The 25,040-nt window shown below is 39.8% G+C and overlaps 2 protein-coding genes across 2 annotated transcripts in view; both read left to right on the top strand.

The window, feature by feature from the left end:
- Positions 1 to 6,170: 6,170 nt before the first annotated feature.
- On the top strand, positions 6,171 to 14,259 carry LOC127016077 (radial spoke head protein 6 homolog A-like). Its single transcript, XM_050896406.1, has 6 exons — positions 6,171 to 6,955; positions 7,462 to 7,693; positions 9,332 to 10,087; positions 11,846 to 11,990; positions 12,827 to 12,944; positions 13,625 to 14,259. The coding sequence occupies exons 1-6, from the start codon at positions 6,171 to 6,173 to the stop codon at positions 13,863 to 13,865; spliced, it is 2,277 nt and encodes a 758-aa protein (XP_050752363.1). The 3' UTR covers positions 13,866 to 14,259.
- Positions 14,260 to 14,665: 406 nt separating this feature from the next.
- The window catches only part of CENPE (centromere protein E), a 39,040-nt gene continuing 28,665 nt past the window's right edge, over positions 14,666 to 25,040 (top strand). The window contains exons 1-13 of the mRNA XM_050896038.1: positions 14,666 to 14,783; positions 15,120 to 15,211; positions 16,072 to 16,161; positions 16,240 to 16,358; positions 17,449 to 17,568; positions 18,538 to 18,619; positions 18,818 to 18,885; positions 18,960 to 19,031; positions 20,635 to 20,686; positions 21,516 to 21,603; positions 21,806 to 21,932; positions 22,617 to 22,736; positions 24,652 to 24,810. Of these exons, the coding sequence (XP_050751995.1) occupies positions 14,728 to 14,783; positions 15,120 to 15,211; positions 16,072 to 16,161; positions 16,240 to 16,358; positions 17,449 to 17,568; positions 18,538 to 18,619; positions 18,818 to 18,885; positions 18,960 to 19,031; positions 20,635 to 20,686; positions 21,516 to 21,603; positions 21,806 to 21,932; positions 22,617 to 22,736; positions 24,652 to 24,810 (1,245 nt within the window). The 5' untranslated portion in view covers positions 14,666 to 14,727. The remainder of the gene's footprint in view (positions 14,784 to 15,119; positions 15,212 to 16,071; positions 16,162 to 16,239; positions 16,359 to 17,448; positions 17,569 to 18,537; positions 18,620 to 18,817; positions 18,886 to 18,959; positions 19,032 to 20,634; positions 20,687 to 21,515; positions 21,604 to 21,805; positions 21,933 to 22,616; positions 22,737 to 24,651; positions 24,811 to 25,040) is intronic.

Raw genomic sequence — 25,040 nt, 5'->3', positions numbered from 1 at the left:
TAGTGAAATACTGAAACTTCTTCTGTATATCCCTAAGTTCCACAAAACCTCCTAGCCATTTCCAGAGTCCCTAGTGAAAACAATGCCATCTACACTTCTGAAGGATTTTGATTTTAGAATATTTATTTTCTAAGTATTTGATAAAGAGTGAAGAATATGCTCAGATGGTCCTTCTCCTAATCATTTGAAAGGGCAAAATGTCAGGCCTGGTTCTCTCTTTCCTCATGTTTTGTAAAATACTGCTGAATCATTATACCCTGTTTTACACTGCTGCTGCAGACTAGAGGGTTTACCACAGTAGGGGAAAAAATGATCGAATCCATTCTCTCTACAATGAGAAGTGCTATAATACACACAGCTAAGGAAAAGCAAAATAGGAATTGACTGAAATTTATAATCCTCTTAAAGTGATTGCACTTGCTCAGCTTCATGTAAGAATAAAACCATTACATATAATCATTGGAAATTGAATGCAGTGTCTAATAAATAGAAAAGTTTGTTTTATCACTCTCAGAAATATAGTAAAACTTAGTGATCTGCAAAGTGAAAAGCGAACCTCCTTTTTATTAATGACAATAAATCATTGCTCCATTTTAACCGTCACTTAATCAAATATTAACAGAAACAAAATCTCCAAGAATTTCTACATTGAACAAAACCTCCCCTCCCTTTCACCTGCCTATACCCCAAGAAAGGAGACCTTTAGATGCACAGCAAGGAGAAACAAGCCTGTTAACATTCCACAAGCCTGTTAATATTTCCACAAGCCTGCAACAAGCCAGAGCAGAGGAGGGTATTTGAAGCTCATTCCACCGTGCTACTGCCATCTGGTAACACTGTTGCAGCAATCAAAGATCCTAAACTCCAACAGCCCGTTTTTCCACTGTTGCGACACCACAGTCATCAGGATCTATACAGCTCTGAGGAACAAATTCGGGTATCTTCAACGTGAACCACTGAAACAGGTTCAGTCGATGAGAATAGTACAGAAACACACAATTATGCGTAGTTAGACCTTTTAAAGAGAAGGCACTATCCCACACAGACATTCAGATTTCTCTGCGTAACAGTCGACAAAAACACGTAACAGAAGCCAAGCTGGCCCTACGTAGATCCAAAACAGGCCCACTTGAACTCTGTATCACAGCTGTAATGTGCTAGCAAGGATCACCACTGCTTTTCATCTCACCCTAGCAAGTATCACACCACACAGCCTCCGAAATCTGCAGTTGTGATCTAACAGACTTGTAGGAAATGGACAGTTCTGAGCACCAGCACAAAGTACCTAGGCTGACACTGGTTAAACGCAGCACGTATTTAAAAGATGCACAACTACCACACCCTCTTTGCCAGAAAACTACACTTTCTCCTCATAAATAGCAACCAAAAAACACTGCACTCTAATGGTACTGACAGGTAAGAAATGGTATACCAACATCAATGAAAATTACAATAAATTAGAGATGCAGCACCCAGAAAGCACTAATCATGGTGTCCACTGCAATTTTTAGTCAGTCACACAGCGCCTAAAAACAATCACCTTCAGTAACAGAAATCATAATCACAAAGACATTACATTCCAGTATCTGAAAAACTATCAACTTCAATTTCCTGCACATCTCCTAATAAAAATCCCCACCATGTCACTGTAATAAGATAGTTTGAACAAAAGCTTTGTTTACAACATAGGTTTAGCTCTCAGATTACCAGGTGATATAAAATTTTTTACCCCCTTGAAATTTTGCTGGTCCACACCAACATTGCCGCCACTGCACAGTTACAGTTAAATGTCTGTTGAACATGATCCTGTAACTCACAGTGATTTTCTGAACTCAGAGGATATAAAATACAGAATTCACACCTCAGGATGCAAACTCACGCTCGGCCTCAACCACAGCAACTCTCCACTGTAAATCAGGACTAAAATCAGTTTGCCTCCCAGCATATAACCTGGTCTATGTCGAAAAATGATAATGAAATGACAAAAGACCTAATCTGACTTTCAGTGAAGTCAGTAGCAAAACTCCCACTGACTTCAATAAGAGCAAAAGCCAGCACTAGGTCTCCAAAAATCATTACTATTCTCTTCAGAGCACCATATGCATTTCCTATCAGCCCCCTGCAGAAGGATGACAGTCTCTCAGCTTCCCAATAATATTGCCTCATAGAAAAGCATCTCAGACTGCCAGCACTAATCTAACATCTATGACCACCTGAGGAATACAGTTTGACTTCAGCATATAACCCAAAGAAGAGAAAAGAATCAAGCCCTATGGAAGAAGAAAGAGGCATACCAGCAATAACAACTCAGTGATAACCTTGTAACTGACAAAAAAAAGTCACTGCCTTATTTTAAGGAGATCTTATATGAGCATCTATTCCTCTCTGCACAATAAACATCTAAGATTCACAGAATAATATTTGCTTTTATATATGCAAGCACTTAGTCAGATATTTAGCAGGAAATTGCTATTAGAAGTGACATAAAAAAAGAATTTCAATCAAATGGAAAACTGTATTCTGAACGCGATACAGAAAGACATTTTTATCCTCTCTGGGTTAAAAAAAAGAGTAAAAGAGAAAACTCTTACACAATTAAAACCACCTGCTGTATGTTTAACTAAGCATAAAAATTGCATGTGGCTTTTTTGGAACTGCAGGAGAAATTAATGTCACTGGCTTCTGAACAGAAAAAAGATATTAAAAAGTAGTTATGTAGTCAATAGTCTTTTCATGAGAAATAACAAAAGTAACAAGACAGAACCTGCACTTTTCCAATACTTTTCCTCTTCAAGTCATTTAGAAGCAGTCAGAGCGAGCATAAGTATTTAATTCATAAACACGGTATAAAGGAAAAGCTAAAGATCATCTTTGTATGCTCAGGCACTTTAGTCTTGACCATGGCACGCAGTTTGAAACCTATGCCATGCCAAATCCAACAAGAATCTACTAATTATGCCTTCCTCTTAAGTGAGCTGACAGCACACCTGGCAGCTGCTTGCCAGAACAAGCTTCGCACAGAAAGCAGTAGCACATGATTCCTAGTGTACAGGCTGGAATTCAGCTAAAGTTGCCTGCCTGAGCAGCTCCACCTCAGTAGTTACAGGTACTACTTATTGGTCTGGTGATGAAGGCATTCTTCTAGGAAGACACACATGGGACCTGAATCTGGGCTTTCCAATTCAATAGTTGTTTGCACAGAAATCAACAGAGCACAGAAGGATTACCACTTGAAATGGGAAGCTCTATTCAGATTGTCTATCATTCCCTTCCCAGTGCAAGCATGTTCAAAATTCACCAATGAAACTGGATAAAAATGCAACAGATGTCCAGTTCTACATGCAACATTTTATACCATCTTTGGCTCTCCACTTGGAAATCAGCAACAGGCAAGATTTCAGTTTTTAAAAAAAAGGGCTACTGAAAAACAGACTTGAATCTATAGGACAAGAGACCATTGCTACCTGGCCACAGCAGAGACAATACAAACCATTAACATATCTCCTTTGGAAAGAGAAAACATTAATACTTTAGTCACTGTTCAGCTAATTAACCCATGCTACAGACAGTGTTCATCAGAGTAAGATTCTGCAGCAATATTGCATATATCCATTTCCTACTTTTCTGTATCAACAAGAGATCATCACAGCACCTTGCTGAAACATCCTTTTGCACTGAGGTACTACTTGCCCTGAGCCATTGTACATTTTACATGTGTCCCAACTTTTACAATTGCAATATAGGTACCCCTAGTTTTTCTTTGCTGAACAAGATTGAAAAGGTAAATCAGTTGCCCTTTCTTGAGCAGCTGCTTCACAGAACATCACAGGTAGAAAGATAACTTAATTCCATACAATTTTTATAGAAGTGAATTACTAAACAAATCAAGTTTTTCCTCCAAATATGAAATATGGATATCAAATACAAAGGAATTCACGAGTAATTTGCAAGTACTGTATCGCCCTCTGCAGTCAATGTATAAGTTCTGCAAATACATCTGCAAAATGAACTTGTGCACATTCCTTGCAAAGATCAGTAGGTCAATAATAAAACCTCTACAAGTTGAAATCCAGCAGAAGTAACATTTTTATTATATTGTCTTACTTGTTGGAATGATAGGAACACAATACAGAAACTTTTAATTCTTCGTATAAATGCTCTGCCTATTAAAGGATGTGGAAATGTATGTTTTGCTGCTGTTTCAGAATGGGTCAGATTCCTCAATGATACTTCTGGCATTTACTCTCTTGGAACTTGACAGAAATTTGCAATGCCCCATCTGAGAATTTTTCTGGTTACTTCTAATAGATAACCAAAGTAAACTGCATTTTTTAAAAGTTACGTTAACTGACCCATCAATGACAGAGAAGTATATTTTACAGTTCCAGTATTGCACTACTTTATTTAACACAAATTATAACCTTAATAGAGCATTTTGCTGAGATTTGTACAGCACCAACTTCTTCACATGGATACCCTAAGACAGTATTATTTTCCCTGTTGGTTGTTAGAGAACACTTGGCAGTTACCCTTGGGCCAGCTGTAGATATTTGCTAAAACGCAACTCCTTAAAAGGCCTTTTCTTTTTTAAACCTCACCTGCTCTATATATTTGTTTCATAACCTCCTTGTTGAATACTAGGTATGTGTTTAACTTTACTCAAACAGTAGAAGTTCTTCACTGAATTAATTATGAGCAATTAAGGAGACAATTCATGTGAGCAAATTTTACACACATGATGAGGGCTCTGGATATTAACATAACTTTGAATATCTGTTCAAGTAGATAGCACTGTAGCACATAATACCTGATGGGACTACAAAAGCATACAGCACTGCACTACTATATTTCTGTAAAACAAATCTCGAGTAACTAAATTAATAGAAGTTAGCAGGTTCCTCCTCTGTAACGTGACATTTGTCCTTCACATTTTAGTGTTTGAATACTGTTGCAAACAGAAGTTATTCACATTATGGCCAGCTGTCTCCTTAACAGTGATAGCATCACATGACAAAACTGTTTTCTATCAGAACACCTTCATTCCAACTTAATTTACATCTGCTTTTTTCCTGGGATCTGTGAATACAATTTTTTAAAGTAATTATCAGATTTTACAATATTTTTCTCCTCCTAAAAGAAAAAACTTTGTACCTTACGGCAACAGCATATCACTACTAAAATGCAGAAGATTAAACTGCATTTTCTACTGCACACAATGAAAGCAATGAAGGCAAATGAATGTCACTTATTTATTTTTAAATCAAAATTAAGCTTTTGAAGATCCATTCTTCTGCTCTCAGCAGAGATCTGAAAGATTCTTGTACCACAGACGTTCAAGACAGGATACTAACAGCACTTCATGGTTTGCGGGTCATGATAAAAGGAAACAAGCAGGGCTTGAAAACCCCTCTAGAAAAAGAAGTAACAGCTCAGGCAGCTTGCTGGGGTTTCCCACCCAGCAAACGCACCGAATCTGTTGGGCTGGGGGAAACGAGCCCCGCAGGAGCGCCCCCAGGCCCCTCACGGCGGTTCCCCTGGGGCCCGCGCGCCCGCCCGCAGGGACAGCCGCCTCAGGGAGCCGCTGCGTGTCCTGCCCGGCGCTGAGGAAGGCTGACAAGGACAGCGGCCCCCTCAGAAGTCAGGTCGTTCTTCCAGCCAGCTGCTGTTCCTCAGCGGGCGGCGACGCAAACGGGACACCGCCCTGCCCGCCGGGTAACAGCGGGCGGCGGGAGGCACCCGGGTGCAGCGGGCGCGGCAGCTCCGACGGCCACCCCGCCACCGAGCGGCTCCCCCGCGCGGCGCCTCCAACGGCTTCAACCGCCGGCCTCGGCGCGCGGACCTCCACCAACGGTTTCAACGGCCTCCCTCACCCCCGCCGTGCCGCGGCGCCGCCGCCGCCGCTCCCCCCAAGGGCTCTAGCTGCTACCTGCAGCAGACAACCCGCTGCCCTGTCCCCAGCGCGAAGACAAATGGGGCAGCTGTGCCGAGTCCCGACAGAAAACCCGCTGCGGGCCCACCCCTTCCGGCGCGTCCCAAGCAACGGCGGCCCGTTTACCTCGGCGATGCTCCGCCCCGCGGGCGGCGGCCGTTGCTGCGCGACGACCGGAGCCGACGGCTGCTGAAGGGCAGCTTGGTGCCCCCGGCCCGGCCTGCACCCGCCGGGCCAGGCCATGGCCGAGCCTCCCGGGGAACCCCCGCCCCAGGCTGTCCCGCGGGAAGGGCAGGACCAAGGCCTTAGGGAGCACTTGTGGCCCGGACACAGCCCCGACCGGCCCGAGCCATACGCTTCCCACCCGCCTCAGCGGGGCCCCAGGCAGCCGCCTTCTGAGGGGTTTGAGCCTGAACGAGACCCTTATCAGCCTCAGCAGTCGGAACCGGGACCAGCTTCCTATGAATACCAGGGTGTAAGGCAAGGGTCTGATCGGCCACAAGGACTGAGAAAGAGCATCTATCAGCCAGGAGCACCCGACCAAGACCCCTACCAAGCACAAGACCAAAGAGGAAATGTCGGCCAGACCCACGCACCAGGACAAGCACCGTATCAATCACAGACCCCAGTTCAACACCTCTATCATCCACGGGGAGCAGAACAAGCCTCTTACAAGCTACAGGTGCCAGAAACAAACATCAGCCAGGGATACACGCTGGGACAAGACTCTCATCAGGCACAGGAGGCAAGGCAAAGCTTATATCAGTCGTATGCACTAGGATTAGACCCTTACCAAACACAGGAACCAAAAAGTGCCTATCAGACATATGCAGTAGGACAAGATCCCTATCAAGCCTATGAACGTGGGCATGGCCCCTATCAGCCACATGAACCAGGTTATGGTCTTTATCAGCCAGGATACAGTCCATATGATGATCAGATACCCGATCCCAAATCCCGAATGCTGGCAATTGAGAATGCAAAAGCCTATTTACTGAAAAGCAGCACAACATCTGGCCTGAACTTGTAAGTCTGAAAAACGGACACAATTGAAAGGGGTAGGAAGTATGAGTGGAGAGAAAAGTAGTGTTGGTAAAAGGGCAAAGGGTTATGTTAAGAAAGGGAGGGATACCAGGGGGGTATATACAGAATGGGAGAATATGTTATAAATGCAATAGTTCATTGCTATGTGATACTTGTGTGTGTCCAACATCTTTCAGAATCAGAATTCCTAAGGGAATTTATAGAGTTCAAAGGGAAATTGATTTGATTAAGAGCAAGTTTAAATTCAGCTTCAGCTCCTGAGGCAGGTGCGGTATATACCAAAAATGGAAGGTGGGACTGCTCCTAAGTATATTATAATCAGGCTAGTTTCAAGTAATTTCCCATAATGCTCCATGATACCCTTTCATCTAACTATTCCAACGACTTCTCCAAAGCTCCAGGTGACTAGCTTCTACTTTTGATATTAAAACCATAATATTCTAAGACTTTTGTATAGTAGGCCAATAATATTTACATTTATATGACAGATATGATCATCTTGCTAATATGCTAACAAAGATCCTGGATGAACAGCCCACAAATGCAGTAGACATAATTGAGAATATCAGCAAGGATGTGAAGTGGGCTCAGTTTCAGAAAAAAATGGACACTCTTCGAGATGAACATGAGATTCTTCCAACATTTGAAGCTGCAGAAAAGCGTAAAGCTTTGTTCCTCAAGGCAAACGGAGAAGGAAATGAAGAACTAGAAGAAGAGATAGTGAGTTATTATCAGAGAAAAATAGATATCATGTATACCAGGGAATGGGTGGGAGGATGGCGGGAAGGGAAAGGAGGAAGGGAGGAAGTTGTGGTCTCCGTTGTAGTATTGCCTCTCACGATCATATAAATAATTGCAGCCACAGTACCATGTACCCTCTTCCTAGTTGAGTTTGTCCCGTGTCTAGTTGTGAAGAAGAAAACCCATCTGGTTACTTAGTTGGGATTTTTTCCTGTAGTAAATCTAATATCCTGAGCCTTTAAAATCATAGATGTTCTAGAGATGACGAACAGAAAGTAAAGTTTACAATATCTCCCATATGCCAGTTCAGCATGGAATATTGCATCCAAATTCATTTTCTTTATCTAAAAGTGACATTTCTTTACCTAAAGTGACCATAATTCTGGACACCAGTTCGAGAATATTGTGCACAGCTGCTACTGTAAAATAGAGAATGGAGAATTTTGTGATCCTTCTAGCTCCAGCTGTGGTTCCAGTCTGTCCTTCTCCAACTAAAAAAAAATATGGTTATAATGAAGAACTACTAGAATTGAAAAGCCACTTCTTAAAACAGGGGATTTTTCAGTATTCAGTTTCTTATATGCAGAAGCATTTATACCCAATGAAAAATCAAGAGAATTCTTATAATAACCAAGGGAAGCTAATCAACAAGTTGTTGATTTTGATATGAAGTTACCAGTTTATATTCAAATGAACTGCCATTGCAGAATACAAATACTAACAACAGAAGAGTCTTTCATTTTTTCCATAGCCTATTACTTATTTTACAGTAACAGTATACGATGGTAAAAATGGAAAAAAGTAGGGCATTTCAGAAAGAAATTTTGAATTTTTCATACTCCTGTCTATCTTGCTTTGATATAAGAAACCTGGAGGAGCTAAAGAAATTCCATACAAAACTAGCACTACTTCTTCAAAATTCCCTACCCTGCTGTGTACAACTTCTAATATCTTTGTGTGACATAATCACCTGCCCCCATGAAATGAGAGAAGAGTGATAAAGCGAATGGAAATACTTAATGAAATCTTCATTATTGGCCTAGTTCTACTTCCACTGAAGCCAGCTGCAGTCTTATTATGGACTTCTGTAAGAGCAGGAGCTAGTATTTTAAAAAATGCAGGGAGCTTTATGCCAAGGTTTTCAAAAGAACAAAATCACTCCAGAGAAATATTGCTGGTCTGGTGTCTAAATATATAAAATATATATAATATTTTCCCCAAATGCATCTGGCACAAACACAAGGAAACACAGTGACACTGTTTGCAGGTATCAAGGCCTCTTACACAGCTGACATGCCCTAGCACTGAAGTCCTTTGTAGATCCTGTGTAAGAATTCTGACTTTCCTTATTTTGCAGTAATTAGGAGTTTGAATTTTGAAATCCTGTATTCTAAAAGCTGCAGTTCATCTGTGTTCTGTTCTTTACCCTTAAAATGGCATTTTTAGTTTTTCTAAATTATAGTTGAAGATGTAGTGAATGAATGTCTGCAAAGCACTTTGAGAGAAGGAGTGGCACTACAGGAAAGTGAAGTATACCGTTCAGTGGATAACATGTTTAATTTTTCAAATAGATAATTATACTATTCTTCAGCTCTAACTCCGGATCTTCTTTCGCAGGGAGAGACCCCTCTACCTAATGTGATGGAAACAGCCTTTTATTTTGAACAGACAGGAATTGGCTTGAGCAAAGATGAATCCTATCACATATTCCTTGCCCTTAAAAAACTAATTAGTGTTCAGCCAATCCAGACCTGTCGCTTCTGGGGCAAAATTTTGGGCCTGGAGATGAACTATATTGTAGCTGAAGTACAGTACCATGAGGGGGAAGAGGAGGAGGAAATAGAAGAGGAAGAAGTTACTGAGGAAGGAGGGAAAGGGATGGGTGAGGTTGAAGACGAAGATGAGGAGAAAGAAAAAGAAGACGAACCACCAAAGTCCACCTATAAGCCCCCACCCATCATCCCAAAAGAAGAAAATGGGACTGGGGCTAATAAATATGTCTACTTTGTCTGTAATGAGCCAGGCAAACCCTGGGTGAAGTTGCCTCCAGTGACGCCAGCCCAGATTGTCTGTGCCAGGAAAATCAAGAAGTTCTTCACTGGTAGGCTGGATGCTCCTGTTGTGAGCTTTCCTCCTTTCCCTGGAAATGAGGCCAATTACCTACGTGCACAGATAGCTCGGATCTCAGCAGGAACCCAGATCTCTCCCATTGGATTTTACCAGTTTGCAGAGGAGGAAGGAGACGAAGAGGAGGAGGGGGGAGGAGGAAGAGATACATATGAAGAAAACCCTGATTTTCAGCCTCTTTCTGTGGCTGAAATGGTGGATTCTCTCTCCACATGGGTACACCATGTACAGAGTATTCTAAAGCAGGTATGTTCTGGCATAGCTCACATTGACCTCAGATACCATTCACACTGTAGTACACGTAGGGTTTCAGAAAGTAAATGACACTCCTCACCTGCACATTTGAACTATTCACCAGAAATGGTATTGGACTGAAATATTTTTCTACAGAAAATACATTTGATATACTATATAATATATAAATATGTTGCACACATTTACATATAGCATATATTTATATATATGTATTTAGGAACCTTCTAGGTTTAGTACTTTTTTCAATGGTGTGTTCTTGTCTTGGTTTTGGCTGGGACAGAGTTAACTCTCTTCTTAGCTGGTACAGTGCTGTGTTTTGGATTTAGTGTGAGAATAATGTTGATAACACGCTGATGTTTTAGTTGTTGCTAAGTAGCGCTTATCTTAAGCCAAGGACTTTTCAGTTTCCCATGCTCTGCCAGCAAGCAGGTGTGCAAGAAGCTGGGAGGGAGCATAGCCGGGGCAGCTGACCTGAACTAGCCAAAGGGGTATTCCATACCATGGAACGTCATGCCCAGTATATAAACTGGTTGGAGTTGGCCAGGAGGGGCGGATCGCTGCTCGGGCATCGGTCAGTGGGTGGTGAACAATTGCATTGTGCATCACTTATCTTTTCTTGGGTTTTATTTCTCTTTTGTTTTGTTATATTCTGTTTCATTACAATTATTATTATTATTATTATATTTTTTATTATTATTGTTAGTATTATATTTTATTTTACTTTAGTTATTAAACTGTTCTAATCTCAACCCACAAATTTTACCTTTTTTTTCTGATCCTCCTCCCCATCCCACTGGGAGGGGAGAGGGGGAAGTGGCTGCATGGTGCTTCGTTGCTGCCTGGGGTTAAACCACGACAGTTCTTGAGATCGAAACCTATCTTTAGATAACAATACGGAGTTAGACCTTGATAGATAACAGTAATTTCTGGTAATCTTCTATATTAGGTTTTCTCTTTTGAAGTCCTTACTTGACCAAAATGTTTTAAATTCTCTTTTCTTGAGTAGGATGCTAAAATGCAAATAGCTTATGATTGTATGCTAAATGGAACTTATTTGACGTTTTCTTCTGGTTTATTTTTTGTTGCTTACTTTCTGCTGTGAAACATGCAAATGAAAAAGCTTAAAAGCTTGTGATATCAGGCTAGTGCTGGAAAGAGGTATTACTAATTTGATGATCATTGCTGGATGACTTGCTGGCCAGTCTACCAATTCAAGAATGCTAGTGTAAAATAACGGCAAATGGTAGGAAATAAGGTTTAAAATTATTACCAGCAAAACAATAGTTGTAAAAATAAAATCTATATGCATTAGAATCTTAAGAACATTTTGTTATGTTCCTCTGACCAGTAGCTAAATAACAAGGCAGACTTTAAAAGGAAGGGGCAAAGTCCGTAAGTTAAGCCTCTTGGTTTGCAGTAACTGGTAGTCTAGCAAGGATATAAACCAAACTGGCAAAGAACTGAAGACTACAAAATAAGAAAAAGCTGATGACAGAGGTATAAATTATTCTGAAATAGGTATAAGTTATTCTGAAATAGTAAGCAGGGATGAGGGAGGAATGAGGGATATGGGGAATGCCCTGCCAAGAGGATACAATATTCTGCCAACAATATACCAATTATGGAATATATATTTTTCTCCCCCCCTCCCCTCCCCCATGTGTATGTGTCTGAGCCAATTGTTTTAACTGGTTTGCATTCTTTCAGTGATTGTTACATGTATTTAATATTTTTCCGTATCAATTATAGGGTCGCTGTGTTTGGCTTAATCCTTTTCAAAAATCAGAGGAAGAAGAAGAAGAAGAAGAGGAAGAGGAAGAAAAAGCAGAGGACCCAGATGAACTACAGCAAGAAATAGGACCACCTCTTCTCACTCCACTCTCTGAAGATGAAGGTATTCTTCATGGAATATGAAGTTTTTGATAGAGCCACTAGGAATGTTGGCATTTAGATAGTAAATATTTGAAGTTATAGGACTCCAACGCTTCATGGAGCAATATAGTTTGCCCCTGTAGGGTAAGCACATTCTTTTACAAAATTGATCAAAAGCAAAACGGTTAACAGTGTTGACATTAAAACTGAAATAATTGGGTTTACTAGTTAACAATCTTGTTGAGAATAAAGGGAGAAAATACTTCAGACTTGTCAGGCTACTGCAAGTTCAAGACAGCTCACTACATGAAATACATTCAGCTATTTTTCCATCATCTTTTTAAGCAAAAAAAAGTGTGTGTGCATGTGTAAATAAATAAATATATATATGTACACACATGCATAGGTATACAAATAAGAATTTAGATCCTGTAGCATATTACTGCAGCAAATCATGGGAATATGGGAACCTGAATATTAGATTACATCAATAGAAAATTATTTTCCTACTCTCCATTCTTTGATCAAGGTGAAATATAACTATATAATTTATCCATAAGTGATAAAAAGTCCTTGACAAAAGAAACAGCGGTGAGTACTATTGAATTTCAGGAGCATGATCTTTTCTGTATGTGGCTCTATTAGCATTCCAGTGCTAATAAACCTACCCATACATCCAAACCACCTGTTTGAATACAGCGCCTACATATATTGTTTCTGACTTCTGGCTCTTCTGACATGCAACTTAATATAACCGTTGCTTGAATTCTGTGAAAGTCTCGTAGCTCAGTCTTAAATATTTTGCAGAGGCTCGTAAGTCAATTTATTCATAGGCTGTGTGTGTTTGGCTGCGTCCAGGAATTCAAAACATCCCCGCCTGGACAGCTCAGCCTTCTACGAACCTGATCCCGCAATACGCTGTCGCAATCCTCAAGTCTAACCGATGGCCCGGAGCATATGCCTTTGCATCTGGCAAGTGAGTAGCTAGTTGACATGGTTACAACACAGACTGTCTGTGCTAAACACAGATACCTGTCTAATGAAGTCAAAGTTGCTTTATTATTAATTCATTGACTGAATTCTAACTATTCCAGAGACTGATGGAGAAGGCCACTTAAATGTGCACAGCAACAGTAAATACGTATTTAAGACTGAAAATGAATAATCATGGGAAAGGCTAGTATAAAGGTAACGGATGTAAATGTCCAGTTAGTATTTGGGCACAGTCCTTGATTTAAAACCTATATTCTTGAGTCTGTGGTAATTTTTACAAAAACAGCTACGTTCTGTGGTTCTAATGTTCGTTCGTTTCCACTACACATGGTATGGTCATTACCTCTACGTGCTTTTAAATGGGCACTGGAGTTGGTGTCAGAAACGGCACTATGCTACCAATGTGAAGTTGGAGTTGTATTGCAATGTAGTGCGGTGGCAGAGTACAGCCTTCATCATTTTAGCATTTGGAGATTTTCAAGTGGAAGATGTATTAGTCAACAGTTACAGCAGTTAAAAAGAGGTGCCGTCTTTTAAATACTTCTGTTATAGGGTATCGGCACCACAGTGACTTCTTGCACAGCAGAGTAAGGAAGCGTGACAGTATGTCCACTGATATTTTGTCGGGGGGAGAATGTGTGACCTTTCACTTTTCTTTCTCAGGAAATTTGATAACATCTACTTTGGCTGGGGTCACAAGTACAGCCCAGAGAACCACACTCCCGCACTGCCTCCGCCAGTGCAAGCAGAATACCCCAGCGGGCCAGAAATCACTGAGGCAAGAGACCCTACTCTGGAAGAGGAAGTGGCTTTCAAGGCTGCGAGGGAAGAAGCCTTAGCTGCAGCTGAGGAAGAGGAAGATGAGGAAGACGTTGAGGATGATGAAGAGGAGGAGGATGATTAAAATATGAGGGAAAATGTATTTTTACTTTAAAAGTTTAAACATGAATTTTCATAAATTAGTCATTAGTTGACCTTAAAAGAAACGCAATTGGAGCATCCCTTCTTTTTTGCTTTCTGTAGGCTCTTCTTTGCAGCTACCTTCCCCTCCCTCCCTGTCCCCCAAGCCCACCCGCACTGGCATGAAGACTGCATTGCCTTCCCTGGAAGACAACACAGTCCAGTAGCCTTTTTTTAGAAGAACAGGCAAACACAATCTGCTTCTGTTTCCTAAAATAATACCGCTTTGAACTAAGTAACTACCGTCCACCAAACGTTCACGTTGCTTTCCTAACCCGCACTTCAATACCTATATAAATTTTACTTAAACCAAAAGAAATAAACTTAATTACATAACAATGTCACTTTTATGTGTGAAAGCATACTATTTAAATTCAGTAGACAGCTTATTAAGTTACTGGCCGAGTGCACCGTCACGATACTGACGACTGCGGTACCCCGGCAGCTGGCCGCTGCGGCCCGCAGAGCGCCACTCTCGCGGCGCCGCAGCCCTGGCCGGCACCATCGCAGGACTCTCGACAGACGGGGGTGTGTCCTGGGAGAGCTGAGGGGCTGTTCAGCCATCTATCCCTCACTACGCTTTCCCTGCCCCCCCTCGCCAGCCGTTGGCGAGTGGTACGCTCCGCCGTGGCGTCTGCCCCGCGCGGGCCAATAGAAAGTGGTCTCGGGAGAAGTTCAAACTCCGGCGGCGGTTGGGTCGCTGCGTTGCTCGCCTGGGTGCGGGCAGGCGAGAAAGGAGCGAGCGGCTTCCCTGTTGCAGGCGGCGCGTGCCCGGGAGCGCGGCCTCGTGCCCAGCGGCCGCAGGGATGGCGGACGAGGGAGCCGTGACGGTCTGCGTGCGTGTGCGGCCGCTCATCGCCAGGTGAGGCTCCGTCCAGGCGGGAGGGCCGCACCCGAGCCCCCGGCCTGAGGGGAGGCCGCAGTGCTGCCCGCGGCCTCGGGGTCCCTCGGCTTCCCTAGGTGTTGCTGTGTCCCCCTCACCTTCAGCTGGGCCCCCAGGGGCGCCGCTACCGCCCTAGGAAAAGGGGGAGGCGGGGGCATAAATCCTTCCTCCGTCCCCGTGGAGGAAGGAGGGAGCCGGAACAAACGGGGCTGGCGAGGGCCTGGGGGAGAGAGGGCCTGGCGGTAATGGGGTAGACCCGCTTTATAGGAGGAGAGTCCTAACCTAATGAAGTTAACAGAATATCTCTTATTTTAGAGAAAATGCTCTAGAAGATAAAGCGTCACTCCACTGGAAAAGTGAAAATAATACTATTTCGGAAGTGAATGGTACAAAAGTATTCAGTTATGGTAAGAATATGATAGTATTTTTTTTATTTTGATGCTTACATGGACCTTTGTTGCCATACTACTTGAATGTATCGACTAACGTGAATGACCTTAGCTTTTTGCAACGTCACTGAACTTTTTTTCCAACTTCATAATTTTGAAGGAGTGCTATTGGGGCACACAGGATTTCTGTTTTAGTCAGTACCAGGAACGTGCTTTTGAAGTCAGCTTCCTGATGGATGTTGCATTGTCTGTTCTGGTTCATGCTGTAGAGAGGTTTTGGAACACATGAGCTGGATTCTTTTCATAGGAATTCCAGTTACAAATGGACTAGACTAGGGCTAGTCCAGAGCAGAGAGGGAGAAGGGGGTGGGGGAAACCAAACCCAAAATGGAAAAGTGCCTAGTGTGCATGTTAGGTCCTCATAACTAACTGCATCACTCTGAATCTCTTCCTACTGATCCACTCTAATATGAATGTAGCCACTGCAAAGATTTCTCCCAAGTTATAGATTCAATAAAAGCATGCTCCAAGCTAGGAGTTTTACAAGTAGCCTGTCTTGTCAGGCTTACGATCCTCATAGATAAACTAGCCATAACTGGTTTTAGGATTAAATGGGATGACTATTTAACTGTGTCCATCATTCTTAGTTTTTTTGACTTCTCTTCTGCTCATTGTATCTTTCTTGGTTCTGGGTTAATATTTCTTTAAAAAAAATCCTGCGTTAGTAGTGTCACAATTACATTTTATGTTTGAATTATTCTACAAACAATCTGACACCCATTTATTGGATTTGAAGTCAGCAATACTGAGTAAAATGACAGCTTGTTTTTGACTTGCAATACAATGGATTCACATGCTTTATTTTAATTTTTTTTAAGATCGTGTCTTTCACTCAAGTGACAACACTCAGCAGTTATACGAAGGTGTAGCTGTTCCAATTATACAGTCAGCTGTGCAAGGTTATAACGGTAAGTTTTAAAACTGTGTTTAAATCCTGTTTGTAATGTATTTCATAAGTAATTAGTAAAATTTAACCATCTTTCTAGGCACAATTTTTGCTTATGGACAGACTGCTTCAGGGAAGACATACACAATGATGGGAAATGAAGATTCTGTGGGCATTATCCCTAAGGCAATTCAACATGTTTTCAAAGTTATTTGTGAGGTGAGCAATTCCATTAAATTGAAGTGACTGAAAGGACTAGTAATATTTGTCATAGTTACATAAAAGTTAATTTTAGTATCAAGGAGCTTATGAAGGAAATGAATTTATATTGGACCATAAGTTGCAGTTGCTTTGCTAGCCTTGCAAAGAGTGGTTTAAAAAAAGATAATGGGACTCTATCAGTTGGAATCAAATCAGAACAAAACTGGGAGGGGTTGTTAAACTTGCAAATGTACTAAACCTGGATTACAAGTATAAATAGATGCTCACTCATTAATGTGGTAGGTAAGGTAGAGTGAAGCTTTGTGTTTGTTCTGCTATTTTAAAACTTTAAAAAAATTAACAGTATTAAAGACTTTTTTAGTGGGAAGAGTATGACACTAAATTTACTTATTTCAGGCTTTCAAAAGAATCATAGGCTAATTGCTCAATGCTAGTAGGAAGTAAGGAGAAGGTATAAGTTAAAACAGTGATTTCCAAAACATCATCTGCAGAGCACTTGCTTCTGCCTTGAGGATTTCAGGTAATCATTATCAGTTACGTGAAACGGTTGCTGCTCCTTTGAAACGGTTGCTGCTCCTTTGAGGAGGTGCAGAGTACCTTAGGGGGGCGTCTATAAAAGTAACTAAAGCCAAGAAAACTTTCCGTGGTGCTGTAGTCCTTGAGTCCGTTGTGCAGCCTTTCCTCACCCCAGTATTCTCTACCAGGGAGGCAGGGGAAGAAGCAGCAGCAGCAAAGTAAATCTAAGCAAGTGAAGGGAGAAGACTAGGTACACAGAGAGGAAAGAGCCTAAGAAAGAGGAAATTAGATATGGAAAGGGCATTTAAGTGAGAGAACTATTGTCATGCTTCTGTAGGCCAGTTATCTTACTTTTATAACCTACTAAAAGTGATATACATTAATGCAGCCGGAAAGAGGTGGGATAGAAGAAAAATGATGCTATATTGATAAACGCTAATGTGCAAAGAGGATGGGGGGAAAGAAATCTGTGGAACAATATCTAAACATATACCTTTGAGTTAAGAATACTTGCATTAAAAGGTGTTCATTGGTTAGTCTTTTTTTTCTTTTCTTTTTCTTTGAACATTAGATTCCAGATAGAGAGTTCTTGCTAAGGGTTTCTTACATGGAAATCTACAATGAAACCATTACAGACTTGCTTTGTGATATCAGAAAAAAGAAGCCTCTGGGAATTCGTGAGGATGTTAATGTAAGTGGATGTTACGTAGTATAAGTATTGTATCTGCTTGGAGTAAAAGAAGAAGTTAAAAAAAATAAAGCCTTCAGAGGCATCTAGTTGAAAACTTTTCTGTGTCAAATTGTGTAATTGTTATCTTCAGAATTAGCAGAAGGACACTTGATTTAGTAGAATAATAACAGTGAAGCTGGGCTTGCTGTTGCTGGTTTATCTTTATAAACGTTTGTAAAAGTAGACTTAATCCCTTAAGTTTTCCAGGATAGTATATTTTATTTAACTTTGAGAATGAATACTTGGGAGTCGTCTAGTTAACAAAACTTCTACAAACATGATATTAAGCCTCTAGCTCAATGTGTTAGAAGTCTTCAACAGATATACAGAGTTACTTTAATATCATCTTCATATCATCTACAAAGTAGATACACTTTTCTTCTACTGTAATCATAGAATAACGATCAGACTAGAACTATTCAGTACGATGATCAGTAGGGAAAAATAAATCTATACTAGTGCCATCTTCAGTTTCTTAATATTAAGTTTTGTAGTAAATAATAATTGGTGGGTTTTTTGTTTGTGGTTTTTTTTCTTTCAATGCCCTAAATGATCAGTGCTTTTGGAACTTGGGAAGAAGGGAGATTTATCAGTTGTATGATTATGGCCTTATAACATTTACTGAGAAATATACTCCTGGATTCCCTCAGAAAATGTCCAGAAGGATATTTCCCTTACCAGTTTTATTTTTAGGAAACTTTCTAGATCTCTGTTTTCTGATTCTTGTGCCTTTAGGCTGCAGTTCTGATAAAGGTCTAAACTTTCCCCATCCCTTGTGTTCAGAGTAAAAAGACATTCAACTGATGTTGCTTCCTTTTAAGAAGGAAGCAAACTGGAATAAATACCATAGTAATTGCTGGTAATGTTAACTTAATGTATTGAAGTGAGTTTTAGAGTTCAGTAAAATTTATTACTGTTTTTGTTCTCAAGAGGAATACATATGTAGAAGATCTGATTGAAGAGGTGGTGGTTGCCCCAGAACAAGTTATGGAATGGATCAGAAAAGGAGAGAGTAAGTTGTTTAGCCAATGTCAGCTGGTATCTTAGAAAAGCATTGATGAATCGAGTATATCTAGAATCATGGGGTGTCTCTTTGAGATTATATTAAAAAAATCAATTTTTTCAGATAGTTTTAAAATTGTGCTCTTTGTCTGTTATCTCCAGTTTATCAGAATATAAGCAGAAGTATTCTAATATTGCTTTTTGACAGAAAATCGCCATTACGGAGAAACAAAAATGAATGAACACAGCAGCCGTTCTCACACTATCTTCAGAATGGTAAAAACTGTTTCACTATTAGGAGGGGTTTTATTTCAAAGTGACAAAAACTTTATTGCACCCTCTTCTTCTAGATCATTGAAAGCAGAGAACGAAGTGACCCTGCAAATGCAAACTGTGATGGAGCAGTGATGGTGTCCCACTTGGTAAGCTGTACTCCAAGAAGTTATTAAATACGCATTTAAGTAGAGAATTTACTATTACTACTTGTTTGAGAGAATAATGTTACTTCATAATGACATTACAAGCATGCTTTGTTGTTAACTTCTAGCAGACATTTCTTAAGCATTAATCATGTTTCTGATCATCTGTATAGAGGGAGACTCCTGGGGTGTTATCTAGAGGATATCTTCCCACGAAAGGGAATTCCGACATGGGAATAGTTCCTAGACAATTCATGCTGGATTGGGGAGTGTTATGCCTTTCCCAGGAGTGTAAGGGGCTGTTGTCAGAGTGCTCTTGCATTTTGTTAAACACAGCTTCCCCTACAATTGTTCCTGACCACTGACAAGCCCAGTGAAATAACTTGTAAAGTGGGTAACCTTAAGGCTTCTCTTATCCTCAGGTTTAGTTGTTGTTAAAAGAACATGTGGCCTATAGCTGCAATGGCCAGAAGATTCTTTTTTTTTTTTTTTAAAAGTAACCCCACTTAGCATCTCTTTGGTGGATTACTAGTATATGAAATATCCTAAGCTGAGGGGAATACACTGCTGATCTCTAGAGGATTGTTTTGGTTTCTGAAGCCTTCTCTATACAGCCTTTCCTTGATTCTCAGAAAAGAATCCAAATCAACTGGAGGAATGAAATCAATATGAGAGCATTCGAGCTTGCTGAAATCTGCATGAGCACTCTTACTCAGAATTGGGAATAGCATTAAGTCAGTCACATGCATTGTGGAAGGAGCTTTCTGTTCTGGCTTTGTGTGAAAAAGGTCTGGGATCTGAATGTAAACACTGCTCATGCAGTATCTGAGCAAACTACTACCCACTTTTTCTCACCATAGCTTATGGGATCTACTCTTCTTACACCACCTGCCACCCTCTGCCCTGTCTTTCTGTTCCAACTGACTTTATAGTAACCTCTACTGATGGGGCAGGGAGAGAGTATTTTCTGGCCGTTTTGGTCTGTTACTGCTTGGTGGAGTTAGTACAGGATTTTACCCTTCTGAAACAGAAACCAATTAAAGTGAGGGCTACTTGCTCAGGCAAATCATTATGGGATGTTATAAAGTTCTAGTTGACTTTGAGCCAGATTCAGAGTGAGGCTTTTCCTCTGGTATTTAATTTCTTCCTTTCCTTATCCCTACAATGACAGGCAAGGAGAGACAGCTGATTCAGGACAGGGTGCTAGATAATCTTATCTAGGCTCTCTTTCCCATGAAAGATGGGACCAGATGATCTGTGATTCTATGAAGCTTCCTATGGCTTGAATCTGTAGTTAACACTTCTGTATTGAGAAACTATGCTTATCTTTTTGTTACTGAAGGTAGGGGGAATTGCACTGCAAATTTGAAATACTGTTCGGGGTGGTATAATAGAGTTCATACAAACTTATTTCATGTCCTTATGTACCTTGAAAGTATTGGCTGGTATGTGTGTAGTAGCTATGGATTACTTCCAATAATGACAGACCTCTTTTTTCTAAGTGTAACTTTAATTTATGAAATTCTTAGCAGAGATTTAAAATTAAGAGGATCTAAAATTTAAATTGCCTCAGAACTAACCTATGAAATATTTAATGAATTTGCAGAACTTGGTAGATCTGGCAGGCAGTGAAAGAGCTAGTCAAACAGGATCTGAAGGTGAGTGTTAAATGAGGCTCTCCTGATGACCACTTCTGTCAATTAACCCTTATGAGAGACTATCGTAGAAAAGAAATTATTTGATCTATGTGCTGTTGTGTTACTTATTGTTTATAAATAATCTCTTTTTCCCCTTGGTAGGACAGGTTCTACTCAGGAAAATACTGAAAATGCTGTAAAGTGCAAACAATTAGATAGTAATATGGCTTTTCTAGAATAGCAGGTCCAGCAACAGTCATGCACTGAACTAATAGAATGGAGATGAATCAGTAAAGTTTCACCTGTAGTAAAAAATCATTAGAAGCTTGTAGGGACTAATATGTAAAGGTGAAGAGTGAACAGATGGCTCACTCTCTAGCTAAGAAGCTTGATTGTTAACAGTGACAGCATGAAGGTGCACAAAAATGCCTTTCTCATTAAAAAAGTGATCCGAGAGGAACACAAGTTAATATTCTCCCTTACAAGGAATAACTAACCTAAAAGTTGTATCTAAGGCTGGTTTGTTATACTTAACATGTAAATATGGGCATTTGCAAAATTTAAACAGGAAACAAAATTAAAGTTCTTATGAGCCCAGCTGCTTACTATGTAAAGATTATTAATGTTTGTTTGTGATAGATTACTATCTTATTTTGATGCATTTTGGCTATTATAAAGGATTTGATACTGGCTGCTGATGGGTCATAGTGCATTGTGGCACTTGAGACTTAACTCTTGGATAATCCCTCTGAGCATAACAGCACAAAAGCTTGACAGGTTGAAAATGTATCTTAATGTTGTTTTTAAATTAAAAAAAAAAAAATCAAAAAGATTACTGTGTGATACCTAGGTGTCCGACTGAAAGAAGGCTGCAATATAAACCGGAGCTTGTTCATTCTGGGTCAAGTTATCAAAAAACTTTGTGATGACCCTTCTGGGTAAGCACTTGTGTTTGTATACCTGTTTTAAGATAAGTCACTAATAAACTAAGAAATTAAAATCCTTTATATATAATCCTATTTTATGTAGGTAACTATTTTAAATAACCTATTACCTCTAGAAAATATATTTACTGTTTTTTTCTATACAAAAATATGGATTTTTTTCTTCCTTTTTTTTTTCTTCCCTCTTGTTCATCAGCTTCATAAATTACAGAGACAGCAAGCTGACTCGAATTCTGCAGAACTCCCTTGGAGGAAATGCGAAGACAGTTATTATTTGTACAATTACTCCTGTTTCTTTTGATGAAACACTCAGTACTCTTCAGGTAAAACTTCTCACCTGTTTTCAAGCATTATTCTGACTTAAGGCTTCATTGTAGACACGTTGAAGAGGTGGAAAACGTAATCTGCTGGATCTGTAGTCACTTGAATCTTCTAAAGGTCCTCTGTGGACTTGGAACTTGAAATATTTGTTTTGTACACAGCATCTTTTCCCAGTTGTCATTTTGTACTAGGTCGTCTAACTAGAGCTTTCTGGCAGTTGGAACAAAGCTCCTTCTCTCACCTTGCAGGCAGGAGACAACCTCTGTTTTCTCATTTTCCTTTTCCAAACACAGTTAGAACTACAAGTCTTTGCTAATACAAGATGTTAGACAGGTCCTACAGGAAAGGAGGGTAATTGAACTATTCATGAACTGTATTCTTTAAGTAGGATTGTCTTCCTTTTTGGTGGTCTTTTGAGCTTTTTATTAAATAAAAAATAACTCCGTATATTTTTGCTTAAATGTTAGGCTTCACTTTTTAGGTAGTAATATCAAGGAAAGAAAACTTACCTTTTCAAAGCTCAGAATACACGAAAAATAAGCAAATGTAAATATTTTTGTCCTTTATTATACGTTGCTCTTTATGTAATAAACTGTCCCTTTAATTCTGTTGGGAAATATGAGACAGAGTAAGTCTCCTGATATATTTGTTCTCTAACTATTGCCCATGAGAGAATATTCTTCCAGTTTGCCAATACAGCCAAAAGAATGAAGAATACTCCGAAAGTCAATGAAGTACTTGATGATGATGCCCTCCTGAAGAGATATCGCAAAGAAATTCTAGATTTGAAAAAGCAGCTGGAGGAAGTATGTAATAAACTTAATAAAATCAATCTATCCTTAGTACTGATAGCTATTTGGAAACACTTTGTTTTAAACCAAAACCAGTTAAATTTGGAGGGGTAGGTGAACTGTTCAAAGTGATATCTGTCATTTCTATTGAGAGAATAGAAATTGAAAAAGTGATGTGAAGTTTAGAACAACTGATGATAGTCAACATATCTGTGTGAAAGCTAACACTGAATAAGATCAACTAACTGAATTGCTTTCTTTCTGTAGGTCAGCATATTTAAGAAATAAAAATTTGTCATGCCTTATAGCACACTTTAATATTGCCACAGATTAAAAGAAGTTTAATATAAGCAATATAAGAAGTTATTGAATGTCAGTTAAAGATTCCAACTTAATTCATATTTTTCCCCCTTACTGATGTTTAACTTCAGTTTGAGTTGCAACAGCGTAAGATGACTGGCAAAACTTGTCATGTATAAGCAGAAGATACATTTAGACAATGAACAATAGTAATTTCCCACCAAACAGTGTAGTCTCGCATGTGTTCATCTTTCTCCAAAAATCTAGGGAGTTGAGGAGCAATCTTGCAAGTTGTTGTGGTTTAACCTAGCTGGGAACTAAGCACCACGCAGCTCCTCACTCACTCTCCCCCCCTCCGTGGGATGGGGGAGAGAATTAAAAAAAAAAAAAACCAACCCAAAAACCACAAGATAAAGACAGTTTAATAGGACAGAAAGGAAGAAAAATAATAATAATGGTGATAATAAAATTACAATAATAATACTAAAAGAATTAGAGTATATAAAACAAGTGATGCGCAATGCAATTGCTTACCACTCACTACCTGATGCCCAGCTAGTTCCCGAGCAGCGATCTGCCCCTCCCAGCCAACTCTCCCCAGTTTATATACTGGGCATGATGTCACATGGTATGGAATAGCTCTTTGGCCAGTTTGGGTCAGCTGTTCTGGCTGTGTCCCCTCCCAGCTTCTTGTGCCCCTCCAGCCTTCTTGCTGGCTGGGCATGAGAAGCTGAAAAATCCTTGACTTAAGTATAAACACTACTTGGCAACAACTAAAACCATCAGTGTGTTATCAACATTATTCTCCTCCTAAATCCAAAACACAGCACTATACCAGCTACTAGGAAGAAAATTAACTCTGTCCCAGCTGGAACCAGGACACAAGTCTTGTTAGGGCATAGATCATAAAAGATAAAGCACAGGAAAATCACAATTCTGAACATACTGTTTTGGTGAATCAAATCATCAAAATATGCTTTTTTTTTTCCTCAAATAAACAAAGTCTTAGGAAAAGTTTAAGGAAAAATAACTGACCTATTATTTTTAAAGAGAATTAATTTGCAGTGTAAACTTGCACCTAGAAGTGCGTTTGCTATCTTCTGAGATAGTAGGTAGTGAGGAAAGTACAGAAGAGTTTGTTGGAAAATCCCATGTGAACTTTGAATACTCTAAACTATTGTAAGCTTATGATAAAGTTGTCAAAAAACTAGCTACTGTAATGCAGTTGCTTTACAACAGAATAAATTTTCAGTACTTCAAATTTTAAGAGACCACATGCGTTAGAGTTGCTTGCTGTTATTTGACAATTGAATCATAGTTCTCAAAGAGCTTCATGCTTCTGGCACCACGGGAAGGTCATCTTAAACTGTTACACTTGAAAGAATGCTTTTTTTTGTTCCTAGAAAAATTTGAGGCTGTATTGTTTTGGGGAGTTTTGACCCCTTTAAATACTAAGTCTATAGGTAACTTGTAGACTAAATTGTCGGTTTCATTGTTAAAGATTAAAGACAGCTCTTCCAGACTTAATATATGTGTGTAGTTGTTTTTAAATATTAGTAATTGTGTATCTTCTGTAGGAGTAGTTTGTGCTCTTAAAATGTCAGTTTGATTAATATTCTTTTTATGGAAGGTGTCTTCGAAGACTCAAATTCACGCAATGGAAAAAGACCAATTGGCCCAGCTGCTAGAAGAAAAGAATTCTCTTCAAAAAGTACAGGAAGATAGGATACGAAACTTAACTGAGATGCTGGTCACTTCTGCCTCCTTTTCCTCAAAACAGAATGCTAAAGTAAGCACTTGTTCTAGATCTTATTTGTTAACTCTGAAATACTTTGCAAAAGGTAATATTAAATACATAAGGTTATATTGACAATGAAGAATTAAGTTTGATAGGCAATTTTCACATAATTCTTCTTATTTTTAAAGGGGTAACTTTTAAAATAACTTCTGAGTGAGTATGAATTCAATGTTGCCTTGCAGTGAACAGACTGCAGAGACTTTTGCTTTCAAACTCTTATG

The sequence above is a fragment of the Gymnogyps californianus genome, chromosome 4 (genome assembly GCF_018139145.2).
Source record: "Gymnogyps californianus isolate 813 chromosome 4, ASM1813914v2, whole genome shotgun sequence".
Lineage (NCBI taxonomy): Eukaryota > Metazoa > Chordata > Aves > Accipitriformes > Cathartidae > Gymnogyps > Gymnogyps californianus.
Note: the sequence above shows the minus strand (reverse complement) of the source record. Positions and strands in the feature narration are given on the sequence as shown.

Coding starts and splice junctions, on each gene's coding strand:
- LOC127016077 (XM_050896406.1), top strand. CDS start 6,171: ATGGCCGAGCCTCCCGGGGAACCCCCGCCCCAGGCTGTCCCGCGGGAA. Junction 7,694..9,331: donor AAGAACTAGAAGAAGAGATA/GTGAGTTATTAT, acceptor CTTCTTTCGCAG/GGAGAGACCCCTCTACCTAA. Junction 11,991..12,826: donor TCCACTCTCTGAAGATGAAG/GTATTCTTCATG, acceptor GGCTGCGTCCAG/GAATTCAAAACATCCCCGCC.